Raw genomic sequence first — 14,322 nt, 5'->3', positions numbered from 1 at the left:
TTAGATTATCTCTACTGAACTCTTCTCATAGATGTGTTTAAACTAAGTGATGGACTTTACCTGATACCTGCAGAAATGAGTGGCTTAAATATATTTATAGTGAACTGATAAGAATTTTTCTATAAGAGATAAAAGTAAGACCTCTTATTTTAAAACAAAGATGAAGTTTCACATTCCAACATACTTTCTCCTTAGTTATTTTCACAGTAAGGTCTTAAAACTATGACTGACATTTTTCTCATTCTGAATTCTCTCAAGACATTGTGTATCCTGTGGTAAGTATGATGAGGAGAAGACATTGTTAACTTGGAGAGATTTACTATTGGGCAATCTTCTCTAGTTGAATGTTCTGTTTTTGTTCTACATCAAAATACAAATCCACAGAGATATTTAGTTTCCAATATTATAAAGTTTAAAGATTAGGAAAAGTATTTTCTGTAAAGTTGTGTATGCATTATATATATACATCAAATTCCAATTAATGGCTTTAATTTATGTTCTAAAGAAAAGTGATTAGTAACACAATAATTGGTAATAGCCATAGTTGTAGCCATATGAGTTACAATTTTGTGTTAAGTGTCATTTTGTACTTTTTCCCTTAGGCTCACTGTATTTTATTAACTAACCATCAAATCATTTAACTTCTCTTAAAAAAAATCAAACAGAAAAAGTGGAAGAATGAAAAGTAGGAAGGAAGGCTGGAAGGAAAAATGGAATTGGAAAAAATCTTTATATTGTTTTAATATATTTAGTTGATCAAGTCACAGGGAAACTCGAACTATAACCAATTAGAATGTGTATCAGATTCTTGGTTTAAGTATTAGTGATGGGTAGAATTACACAGCAAATATCAGATCGTTCCTTGTATAGGACAACATGCCCCCTATATTACTGAATAAATTGTGAATCCAACAATCATTAGGTCATTAAATGTGATTAAAATGATCAAGTAATTTTTCAACATTGATTGAAAATTATAGCATGAAACATGTCAATTCAAAGAAGTAAAACCGTTATGTATGTACATTTAAAATAAATTTGAGATGAAAAGTAAAACATAATTTCTAACAGCAACATTAATTTTAGGAAATGTGGTAGGTTGAGATTTTTAAATTTTTCTTAATTGATTTGTATCTTCTAGTATATAAATACACTGTTTAGCAATTAGAAGACACAAAAGCTTTTTGAATACTTTTAAATATTTGGTGTGAAAAGTGATTGATGAAATAGCTCTTTTTCTAAATTCTATCTAGGCCCATCGTGCTTTTTTTACTCAGGGTGCTTGTTTTTTTTATCTTAAATTTGAAGGTCTTTCTCATACCTGTAAATTAACTTATCATAAATGTGTTAAAAATATATCCTGTATATTCTTTTTATTTTTAGATAAGTTTTTATCGCTCATCTTGGCTTTATTTTTTTTTAAAGATTTATTTATTTATTTATTTCTCTCCCCTTTCCCCCCTCCTCCGGTTGTCTGTTCTCTGTGTCTATTTGTTGTGTCTTCTTTGTTCGCTTCTGTTGTTGTCAGTGGCATGGGAATCTGTGTTTCTTTTTGTTGCGTTATCTTGTTGTGCCAGCTCTCCATGTGTGCGGCACCATTCCTGGGCAGGCTGCAATTTCTTTCTTGCTGGGTGGCTCTCCTTACAGGGCACATTCCTTGTGTGTGGGGCTCCCCTATGCCAGGGCACCCAGGCTTGGCAGGACACTCCTTGTGTGCATCAGCACCACGCATGGGCCAGCTCTGCACAGGTCAAGGAGGCCCAGCATTTGAACCGCAGACATCCCATGTGGTAGACAGAGGCCCTATGCACTGGGCCAAGTTCACTGTCTTTATATTCTTACTAGCTTATCTTTTTGGCCTGAAAATCTGAAGGCTAATTCAAATTGGCATGTTTTAGACAAGTCAAGGAAAACAAAATCTGCTTTTAATTAGACATATTTGGATTTCCTGAAGATTTTAATGAGAAATGATTGAATATACATTAACATTGAAAAAATTAAATTCATTTCAATAAAACATAATATAAACTCCAAAATAACTTTCAAATATTCTTTTTGAGGTGATATAAACTTTAGGTAATTTATGTCAGGGTATGATAGCGCAATATTGTGAATGAATTTTTGCCAGTAAACTATAAAATGAAAATGTTTGAGTTGTATCTATAGTTCCATAATAAAAATTTAAAATATATAAATATCGTTTTCATTTCAGTCTTTTTTAAAATAACGTATAATTGATCTATTAATTAAATTATTTGAGCATCCTTAAAGTATAATGGGGGAAATTAATTGAGACATTCCCTATAAAGTATTTAGTATCAAAAAATCTCTCAATTTACTTATTGCAATCTGCAATCATTTTATAGATGAGGAACTACATTACAGGTCTTAACCTGTGCTATAAACATAGTATTCCTATTTGATTTGGAATAGCATTATTAATTAATGTGTTTTAGCAGTCATGATTTTATGTCAAATAAACACAGATCTCTACTTTCTTGAAGAGAATAGCAATTTTCTGATAGTAACTTCTAGGATGTACTGTATCCACACCCCATGTCAGTGCTTTGGAAAATCTAGAGACTGAGGACACATGGGTCCCTCAGTGTTAACTTCTGGAGTAAATTAAGTCAGTGATTGTGGCAAATTGTTACCAGGTTAGAAGTGTGGAAGAGGAGAGTTCTTGAAAGAGGATTAATAAAACATGAATCCCCTGGAAAATAGATAATCAATAAGAAAAAATCTAGATCCATGTCCCACAGGGAAATGATTATTCAAGGTTGGATCAACAAAAGGGACAATGCCTAATAAGCAGATACAGAGGCACTGTAAATATATCCTCTGCTGCATTCAATTATCTTGTGTACCCTCAGGCTGGACAACATGTGGATGTTTCTTTTGGGATCCTAATTCTGGTTTGGGGACTGATGCCCAAATTTCTCCTGTTGTCTTGTGAGGGGATATAGCCTCAGTCTCCTTCACCAATCACCCAGGCAGGAATTTGGACTTCTGCAGAAAGACCTTCTTACCGATTCCATCCAGGTGAGTCAGAGAGCCCAGGAGGTCATGCAGGGAAGAGTCAGGTGGATGGAATTTGAGAGCTTTGATTTGAGCTCATCTGGGATCTCCTCCATCCAGATTCAAAGCTAAGTGATCATTGCACTAGTTCCTATGCCTGCTACATTAATGAAAGTGTTTTGTTAAAAATGTTTGTCCATGTGAGTCAGTAATGCAGGACACATTATAAATAGCTAAGAGATGGGAAAGGAAGCCCATGTGAAAATGGGAAGGCAGGGGAAAAGCAGCTCCTGGAAACTGAAATATCTGTCCAAGGAGTTTTACAGTTAAGTGGGAATAGGGAAATGGGCTACTTGCAGTGGCAGAATGTGCAGTGAATTGAGGCATTGCTTTTTTTTTTTTTTTTTGACATTTAAGTTGAGGTATATTTAAAATAATATCTACTGATGAGAAATATCTAATCCAATGCAGGTAGATATTTCCTTTGAATAGCATTTCATGAGGCATACACTCTCACATTGGATGGTCACATAAACATTATTTTTATATAATAGCTGGAATCTATATACTGTAACTTCACTCAGTAATAATTTTTTAGAAAGATCAGGTCTTTGTTGCAAATTTATTAAAAAATCTCACAGGAGAACTTACTTCAAGGCATTTCAAAACACTCCTCGGGACCAAGGTCCAAGTCACTGAACATTTTATTTCATCAAAGGAAAATGTAAAAATAGTGGGGGCTTCTGCCCACTCGGGGACCTGGGGGCAATTATGGCTCTGTCCAAAATGAGTTTTTGACTTGGACTTAATGCTCCTGTTGTGGGCTGCATTTTTTTAAGAAGCTCTTGTTTTCTGGTCACAGATATCCAGTATGGGGACAGAGAAGCTGTGTGGCAGCCTCCCCCCCCCCCCCCTGCAGTTCAGCAATTACTCTTAGAGGGCAAGTTATATAAGTTGTCCATTGGTCACTTACCCCTCCCCCATTGCAAATTATTTCTGCACTCTATACCTTTGGATATTAGGGTATATGTCCTTATTTTTAAAGTAAATATTCAACCAAAGAACTACAAGCTTTTCCCCTTAACTTTGCTCTTTACCTTTAGTTCTTCTGTCTTTATAAACATATTTAGAGGAATGTGTGAATGTCTATCATCATAACAAATGATGTTCACCCCATTGTTTTTCAAACTTAGAAATTTCTGCTTCCATCAATTTCATAGATCAATTTTTATGTGTATTTTTTTTAATTAAGATTATTTATTTTTACGAATTACATTCAAAAAATACGAGGTCCCAGTCAACCCCACCGCCCCCACCCCCCACTCCGTATGTGTATTACCACCTGTCTTTCACATCCATTTTCCTCATTATGCCTTTTGGGCTTTTTGGGTTAGACCTACTTCTGAATTTGCATCACTTTCTGCCATCTTTTGGAAGCTGTTTTACTTTCCATTGGACCACCAATGGTAGCCTTTATTCCTTACATAATCTAGAGCAGTTTTCAAGTCTGCTCTTGCTGGGAAAGAACTAATAGAACTGAAGTAAGGGTGTTGAATAGATTCTGAGAGATGCAAAAAGAATGTGACATTTGAGAGTCAGAAGAAGAATGCACCTCTGTCATCACCAGTGATAAGCAAATCTTTACTAACAGGGTGGAGATATGCTGAGATTTTCATACACATTGATTAAGTCTGTTAAGAATTTTCAGAGGATAGATGCCATAATGCCCACAATATAGCTGAAAGTTTAAAGTTCAATTATTATCAACTATTATAAAGTGCATCTAAGATTCAAAATAAGTTATATATGATTCCAAAAGTTAGCACTTAATGTAATTTTAAAAAGACTTCAAATTTTCATGTAAAAATTCCCAACATTTTTGTAATAGATATATGTTTCCAATTGTGGAATATTTATTTATTCCCATAGATCATTTTACTCATGAAGTGATCGTTCTATGAAGTGTCTTGTCATTGTAAAAAGATGTCACTGCCTTTTTCTTTTGAGTGAATTTCTTTTTGTTCTTTTTTTCATTTTTTCTGTGCTTCAGGGGTCTATAACTGCACTAGGAAAGCCAGTAGAACAAAGGAAATTTTACTTCATCGGTTTCTCATGCTCTGCTTGACTTTATATCTTTTTTATTTACTTGAAGTACATTTAATTCCTTCCTCTCTTATTACTTAGTAAGGTTTTCTGTTTCTCTATATAAAGTGAAGAAAGTGATCATAAAAAAGGTAGCACCATGTTTAATGTGCATAGGGGGCTAGTCAGCTGGAATTTCAGTGCACAATTTCTAAAAATTTGGGGAATAGAAATACTGATGTCAGCTTGGATTGTATTTACTCCTGGGTGATCAGTGTGGTTGACTGTGAGAAAAACATGATGTTAAATCAGCACAATGATGCTAAGGTGTGCATCATGTGTGTGTGTTTGATATGAGTATTTGATGGTGTGTGAGCAGTCCTCAGAGTAGGGCTATCTGAGCTCATATACTCCCATGGGGGTTTGCTATAATACAGAGTCCAGAGGCTATTCTAAAATAACCCAAAGGATTAATTCTGTTCCATTAGGTGGGATAGCTTTGCAATCAAATTAATGAAGTATAAGAGATTTGCCATATAGATAAAGGACTCACTGAATTTGAAGTTTCAGCAACAACAAGACTGCCTAGTTCTTAAACCTCCTCTGAAATCATCTCTCTTCACTATACCCTTAACCATTTCCCTTCCACACTGACCTCCTTGTTCATTCTGAATATCTGAAACAAGTCACATTTAGGGTCTTTTCCCAGGAAGTTCCCTCCACCGGGCACAAATTAACTGTTATGTCTTCATGACTCCAGCTTTCTCTTTCTGTAAATGTCTCCTTAAATTTTACATTATACATGGGACTTTTGTGAACACCAAGTGAAAAATATCACCATCATTTCTATTTTTTTACCTGCTTTCTTTTCCTTAAAACATGTATAATCATCTCATTTGTAAGATGATTACATTTTAATTACATGTATTCTCTCTTTAAAAGCAGAAGATTGGGATTTTCAGTTACAGCATTGTAGATTCATTGCCACAACTCTACTTGCTTGTTAGTCACAACTCAATATATATTTCACAAATGAATGAATTTCTCATTAAATATGTAGTATTCATGAATGCTTAGTAAAGACCTGAGTTTGGGGAATTGAATTCCTAATCAGAAATGACAATATAAATAAACTAAAGGGCTAAGATCCATATAAATAATAGAGATATTATATTTTTCACTGAAATACACAATGTATCATTTCTATTTGGATAGTGCTACTTGATTTGTAAAAACTACCCAAGTTCCTTTTTATTTCTTTTTAGTCTCATCAACCACATGGGACCAGGAAATCAAACGCAAATTTCCGAATTTCTTCTCCTGGGATTTTCAGAGGATCCAGAAGTGCAGCCCCTCCTCTTTTGGCTGTTCCTGTCCATGTACGTGGTCACCATCTTTGGGAACCTGCTCATCATCCTGGTCATCATCACTGATTCTCACCTCCACACACCCATGTATTTCTTCCTCTCCAACCTGTCCCTTTGTGACATCTGTTTATCCTCCACCACTGTCCCAAAGATGCTGGTGAACATTCAGGCACAGAGCAGAGTCATAAGCTATACAAGCTGCATCTCCCAGATGTACTTTTTCATACTCTTTGTAGGGTTGGATGACTTCCTGCTGGCTGTGATGGCCTATGATCGCTTCATGGCCATCTGCCATCCCCTTCACTACACAGTCATCATGAACCCCCAGATCTGTGTCCTGATGGTTCTGGGGTCCTGGGTCATGAGTGTTATGCATTCTTGTTTACAGGGGTTAATGGTGTTACAGCTATATTTTTGTACACATGTAGAAATCCCACACTTTTTCTGTGAACTTCGTCAAATGGTCCTACTCGCCTGTTCTGACACTTTTTTCAATTACTTAGTAATGTATTTACTAGCTGGAGTTCTGGCTGGGGGTCCCCTTGCTTGGATCCTCTTCTCTTACTCTAAGATCATTTCCTCCATACATGGAATCTCATCAGCTCAGGGGAAGTATAAAGCATTTTCCACCTGTGCATCTCACCTCTCAGTGGTCTCTCTATTTTATTGTACCAGCATAGGAGTGTACCTAAGTTCTCCTGCTTCACACAACACACATTCAGGGGCATCAGCCTCAGTGATGTACACTGTGGTCACTCCCATGCTGAACCCTTTCATCTACAGTCTGAGGACTAAAGACATAAAGGGGGCTCTGAAAAAATGCTTTGGAGGAAATTCTGGAAATTGTCATTTGCTCCGTGGTGGCTGAAAAGCTGTTTTAGCAAATTTCAAATCCTCAGAACTGGAAATCTTCTTTCTTTAGTCAGGTCATAAATGCAGACCTGCCAAGAGACCAGGTGACCTCAAATATGATGAAGTAAAATTTCAATCAGACAGAGTGTTATGAGATCAACTTTCAGTTTTTGATGATAAAAGATATCTCCTTGACATTGCTAGCTTCAGGTCCATGTTAAAGGAGATTTTTTTTTAAACCGTGTGCAGGAATGTGTTGCATTTATTATATTATTTTATTGTATCAACTTTATGATTTGTTTGAAAACTTCCAGGGCCGCCTATGAATATGACTCTTTGCTCCCTCTGTAAAGAATATATTCCTCACTTCTAAGAGCTCAGCATGCCTGGACATGCCAGTAATGATGTTTAACAGAAGTTTCAAAAACTGGGACATTTCTGCTATAGTCATACATGCTTTAATATCTTGTTTATCAGCAAAATTAATCATATCAGCCTTTTTTAGGCCCTTATGCACTAACATTTTATACAGTTTTTCTCTAGTCACAGAAATCCATTCTCTGTCTGTGCTTTCCACAACAACTATTACAAACACAGTGTTAGTATGGTAAATTTCCCTTAGAGATTCTTGGCCACCAAATAGCCCACATTAGGAATCATGCATTATTTTTTTTTCCCATTAAACTTTATTTATTATTTTTAAATTTATTTATTTTTACCTTTTAATTTTAAAATTTTTTGAAGATATGTAGATCACCAAAATATTACATTAAAAAATATGAGTTTCACATATACCCCACACCCCACTCCCCCACTCCTCCCACATCAACATCATTCATTATTGTGGCACATTCATTGCATTTGGTCAATACATTTTGGAACACTGCTACACTGTGTGGATTATAGTTATACTGATATTTACCCTCTCCCCTAATACTTTCAGTCGGTTATGGCAGGATATATAATGTCCAGCATCTGTCCCTGAAATATCATTTAGCACAACTCCAAGTCCCATAAATGTCCCCACATCACATCTCCTCTACCTTCTCCCTGTCCTCAGCAACCACCATGACCACTTTCTCCACATCAATGCTACCATTTCTTCCATTACTAGTCACAATATTTCTATAGTAGAATATCAGTAAGTCCACTCTAATCCATAATTTACTCCATATTCCTGTGAAACCAGGGATGGTGATGTCCACTCTACCTCTATATCAAGAGGGGCTTAGGTCACACATGGTTGATTCATGTGATTCTCCTGCTTGGAGTTGCAGGCACTCTTGGTTCCCTGGTGTGGTGGTTAATCATCTTCACCTTCTTGTTAGCTGACCTGGGTAAGTCCAATGACTTACACTGATGAGGTTCAGAGCCCAGCTGGCTTATGGCCAGTCCAGAGATTAAGGTCTCCTGAGTATACGCCAACCACAGGTTCAGTAAAAATCACAGAAGAGGTATGTGTAGAAAGGTCACATCTGAGTTCAATTCTTTCTCACTCAGGAACAGAAATTGCAAAGTTTGATCCACTGATAAGGCACTCAACTCCAGAGCCACCTGCCATGCCTGAAGAACCTGTGTGGCTCAGAGCCCTCAGGAGCACTAGTAACTGGGGTTCCATCATCTTTGGTTGTCTCTGGGATCCTGCTGTGTTGTGTGTAAGTGCAACCCATCTGATGACCTCCTGACTTTTTTTAAAGACTCTTAGCCATATAAACACATTTGTCTTTACCACCACCACCACCCCCCTTTATTCAAGGTCTTTTCCTAGCCTAAGAGTTACCACATGAGCAACTGCATGTTGCTCAAATCTAGCCACTCTCTAAGCCAAACTCAGCTTGTAAATGCATTGTCTCCCCCCTATGTGGGACATGACTCCCTGAAATTGAGCCTCTCTGGTTCTGAGGGATTATTTACAATCACTATCAGGTGATTCAACTAGGAAACACGTGTTATTAATCACTTTCTCTAATACTTCCTATTGTAGGGGATGTATGCACAACTTCATTCATAGAAAATTGGTATAGAATGGTAGTTTTTCCTGAACTACCCAGCCCAACATTGACAACATTGTGCTTCTGGTGATTGAACAATCTCCAAATCCTGATGAACAGAATTCCCCTTCTCAGGGAGCAGATCCCCTTTCAGACACCTGGGTTTTCTGGTCTCCTCTGGTTCAGGTTAAGGGGGAGGAGAAGCATGTGTCAGAGCCCCTACCTCTGCTCTTGCCCTTGCTGATGGCCAAATTTCCACTGCCTTAGGTGCAGCATTTGCCTGGCTTTGATATCCTCTCTGAGGAAATATGTAGGCCACCTCCTTCCCAGTTCATCTTGGGAGGTGAAGTAGTAGCTACCAGTGATGCAAACCTGAAACTTTTAAACAAAAATTTGCAGGTAGTGATGTAAACCTGAAAATTTTAAGCAATAATTTTACACTCCCTTGCCTCAGAGTCTTGGTAAAATGTAATTTTCCCCCTCTATTAGGGTGTTCCCTCTATGTATTTCACATGAGTAGGACCATGCAGTATTTCACTTTTGTGCATTCATTATTTCACTTTTCCTGATGTCTTCAAGGATTATCCATATAGAAGCATGCAATTACTTGGGGGGGAAATGGATCGTCATTCCTATTATATTTCAAGCAATTTTATTGAGGTAAAATTCACATAACATCAATTAACCATTATAAACTGCAGAAATCAGTGGCATTTAGTACATTCACATTATGGTGCAACCTCCACCTCTATCTAGTTTCCAACTATATTCATCTTCCTAAAAGGAACCCAGATCCATAAAGCATTAACTCCCCATCCCTTCCTCTCACCAGTCCCTAACAAATACCCATCTGCACTTTGACTCTATGGAAATATCAACTATGAATATGTCTTATAAATAGATTCTTTTAATATTTGAACCATTTGTGCCTGGCTTCCTTCACTTAGCATAATGGGTCCAAGATTCATCAACTTTCTAAAAAGTATGAGTTCTTCATCCATAATTGCTAATGATGTTGAACATCTTTACTTGTGCTTATTGGACATTTGTCTATCTTCTTTGGAGAAATATTTATTTGAGCCCACTATCCATTTTGAAATTGTATTGTTTGTCTTTTGTTACTGAGCTGTAAGAGTTCTGTGTCTAATCTGGATATAAAACTCATAATTTACATGGTTTCCAAATATTTACTTCCATTTTGTATGTTGTCATTTCACACTTTTTTTTAATTATAGAATTTGTGGATTTAAAAGAAATTATGTAGAAAGAAAGAGTTCCCATATTCAAGTTCTATTAACACCTTGCATTAATGTGATACGTTTGTAACGATTGATGAATTATTATAACATTTTTACCTTATGTCCATGGTTTACATCAGGGTTCATGATTGCATTGGATAGTCTTATGGCTGGCTTTTAATCTTTCATTCTAAATATATAAACAACCTAAAATTTTACCTTTTAACTACAGTCAAGAACTTGCAAATAAATTTCCTAGTATGCATTTTATATTTATCCTCTGAATTGATGGGATATCTGCCAATTGTGAATATGTTGCCTTGGGAACTCATTTACAAACAGGTAGTCTGAGTTTGTAAGAATGAAGTCAATTCAAAGGGTTTCCCTCTCTTCATCTTTCATTTTCCCTGAGTCACATCTAATTTACTGATTTACTCATGTTAATATGCATTTTCTTATTTTAAAATATTATATCATCCATCTTTTTAATTGCAATGTCTATTCAAGATCTTGGTATGTAGACCATGATGAGATTTGTTAAACGGATTGAAAATAGTTCAGTTGACTGGTAAATATACAGTGGAGTCTGTATCTGAAGAAAACAAATTTATTAAATTAGTGAAGGCCTTTCATCTAGAAAGAACTTCAAAATAATTAACTAAAAATGAGCACACATCCTATTGTTAGCACTTTTTAAGCCTTTTATATATATGATCCCACTTAATATTTTGTAACTTTGATGTGATTAGTATCATTTTTCATTTATAACAGATGAGGAAGGAAGGGATTACAGAAATTATGTTACTAGTTTAAAAGTCACAGAGGCAGTTAAGAGGCAGAGGTAAGGTTCAAACCCCGCCTGTCTAAAGTGAGTACACTCCCTTAGGCATCACATAGTATTCACCCCAGTTAAACATGAGAGTAAAAATAATTAAACCACAAAGATTTCAGGATTTGTTTTGAATTAAACTCTACTTCTGAACAGATGCTCCCCAAACAAAGAATGTTTAGTCTCTGTTGCATGCAGCCATTCCCCGCAAAAACAAAAGAATACGACCCTAAATGGACAAGTTACTTTCCACAGCCAATTTCCAGTTTTCAAATTCATATCCTCTCTACCTCTGGGAAATTGTAGTTTTTTAGTGAAAGTGATTATTGAGAAAACAGATTTCCTGAATATTTTAATTTCACTTGAGTTGATTGATAATGAAGCTAAGGATATATTCACATTCATTATTATTTGCATTTTTTGCATTTTGAATCATTTGTTCACTTTCTATGATTGCTTAAAATTTTTAATATGTTTTATTCTTATTCACATCTTTTTATTTTTTTAATTCAGTGAGTTGTAGGTTTAAAGAAATATCAAGTAAAAAATACAGTATTCCCTTGTATCAATCTATTGTTGACATTTTAATTACTATGGTAACATTGTTACAAGTGAATAAGGAATATTCCAATTGTTCTATTAACTATAGTTCATAGTTTATTTAGGCTTTTTTTTTACTTTTTTGCATCTATATTTTTACATTTTAGAATATCAAATATAGTTTGAATATTTTCCTTAGTTTGTCATTTGTGAATGATTTTCTTTTTAATATTTTTACGTTCAGGTCTTCATGGGCTTAATTTTTAATTCCATCATTATATGCTCAGCTTTATTTATTTCTCCTTTCTTCTCAGTTTGTGCATTCTAAGATGCCAACATCACCCTAATACCAAAGCCAAAGACTCCAAAAGAAAGGAAAATTACCAATCATTCTAATGAAACTAGATACTAAAATTCTCAACAAAAAACGTGCTAATAATATTTAACAAAACAGCAAATTAATTACACACCATGACCAAGTCAGTTTCATCCCTGGTATGCAAGGATGGATCAACATAAGAAAAACAATGTAACACACCACATAAACAGATTGAAAGAAAAAAACACATGATAAACTCTATAGATGCAGGAAAAGCATTCAACAAAATACACCGTCCTTTCCTGATAAAAACATTGCAAAAGATAAGAATAGAAGGAAACTTTCTGAACATGATAAAGGGTTTATATTTAAAAGGGTCATATTTAATAGTGAAATCCTAAAAGCTTTCCCTCTAAGACCTTTTAAGATAAGGATGTGCATTATCACTGTTTCTATTTAACATTATGTTAGAAGTGCTTGCTCAAGATCTTAAGAAAGAAAAAGATATAAAAGTCATCAAAAATGGAAAGGAAGAAGTAAAAATTTCACTATTTGTAGATGATGTGATTCTACACATAGAAAGTCCTGAGAAATGTATAACAAAGCTTCAAGAATTTATAAATGTGCTCAGTAAAGTTACAGGTTATAAGATCACTGTGCAAAAATCAGTAGCACTTCTGTACACCAATAATGACCCTTCTGAGTAGGAAATAAAGAAAAACGTACCATTAATAATAGTAACAATCAAATATCTAGGAATAAATTTAATTAAAGTTATGACTTATAAACAGAAAACTACACAACACTGATAAAGGAAATCAAAGAAGACTTAAACAAATGGAAGAATATTCCATGCCCATGGATAGGAAGACTAAATATTATTAAAAAGTCTCTCATATCCAAACTGATATATCCATTTAATGCAATCTGAATAAAAATCAACCCAGCTTTTTTTTTTCACTGAATTGGAAAAGATAACTATATATTTTATTTAGAAGGGCAAGACTCAAAAATAGCGAAAGATACATTAAAAATAAGAAAAGATGAGAGGAATCACAATACCTGACTTTAAAACATATTATAAACCTACAGTGGTCAACACTGTATTGGATCACTGTATTGGATGATATTGGATCATGGATAAACATACCGACCAATGGAACCAAATTGAGAGTTCTGATAAAGATCTTCACATATACAGTCATCTAATATTCAACAATGCCACTAAATTCACTCAGCTGGGATAGAATGGCCTCATCAACAATTGGTGCTTAGAGAACCAAATATCCGTATCCAAAAGAATAAGAGAGTATCCCCAGATAACACCTTACACAAAAATCAATGCAAGATGGATCAAAGATCTAAATATAAAATCCAAAACCATATGATTTTAGAAGATCATTTAGGGAAGATTCTACAGGCCCTTTTAATAGGAAATGGTTTCACGAACTTCACACCCAAAGCATGAACAATTAATGAAAAATATAAATGGGTTTCCATCAAAATTAAAAACTTTTGCAAAGGATGTTGTCAAGAAAGGCAGTCTACCCAAAGGGAGAAATTCTTTGGTAACCATATATCTGATAAGAGCATAACATGGAGCATGTATGAAGAAATCCTCACCTTGAAAATAAAAAGACAACCCATTTAAAAAGTGCACAAGGTTAAAAGAAACTTCTCCAAGGAAGAAATACAAATGACTAAAATGCACATAAAAAGATGCTCAACATTACTAGCTAAAAGGAATTGCAAATCAAAACTACATGAGATACAATCTTATACCCATTAGACTGGTGGCTATTTAAAAAATAGGACTACAAGTATTGAAAAGGAAGTGGAGGAATGGGGACCCTCATCCGTTGCTGGAGGGAATGTAAAATATCCAGCCTTGTGGAGGACAGTTTTGTGGTTCCTCAAAAAAGTACCTATGAAAAGAGACCCATGGGAATTATGGTCATGGCCGATGGGGTTAACTACCAGGTCAGATGGCCCCTTTTTGGAACTGGTGTTTATGTGTGATGAATCTGGACTCAGATGGGATCTTCCTTCATAAGACTTTCATGCTAAGGTGATGGAGGTGCAGTTA

The 14,322-nt window shown here is 35.3% G+C and overlaps 1 protein-coding gene across 1 annotated transcript; it reads left to right on the top strand.

Annotated features, from left to right (window-relative positions):
* Positions 1-6,378: 6,378 nt before the first annotated feature.
* LOC131273024 (olfactory receptor 7A10-like) lies at positions 6,379-7,335 on the top strand. The gene has a single exon (XM_058290413.1). The coding sequence runs from the start codon at positions 6,379-6,381 to the stop codon at positions 7,333-7,335; it is 957 nt and encodes a 318-aa protein (XP_058146396.1).
* The last annotated feature ends 6,987 nt before the right edge of the window (positions 7,336-14,322 follow it).

Source organism: Dasypus novemcinctus, chromosome 30 (assembly GCF_030445035.2).
Source record: "Dasypus novemcinctus isolate mDasNov1 chromosome 30, mDasNov1.1.hap2, whole genome shotgun sequence".
Lineage (NCBI taxonomy): Eukaryota > Metazoa > Chordata > Mammalia > Cingulata > Dasypodidae > Dasypus > Dasypus novemcinctus.
This window is presented reverse-complemented; position numbering and strand designations above follow the sequence as displayed.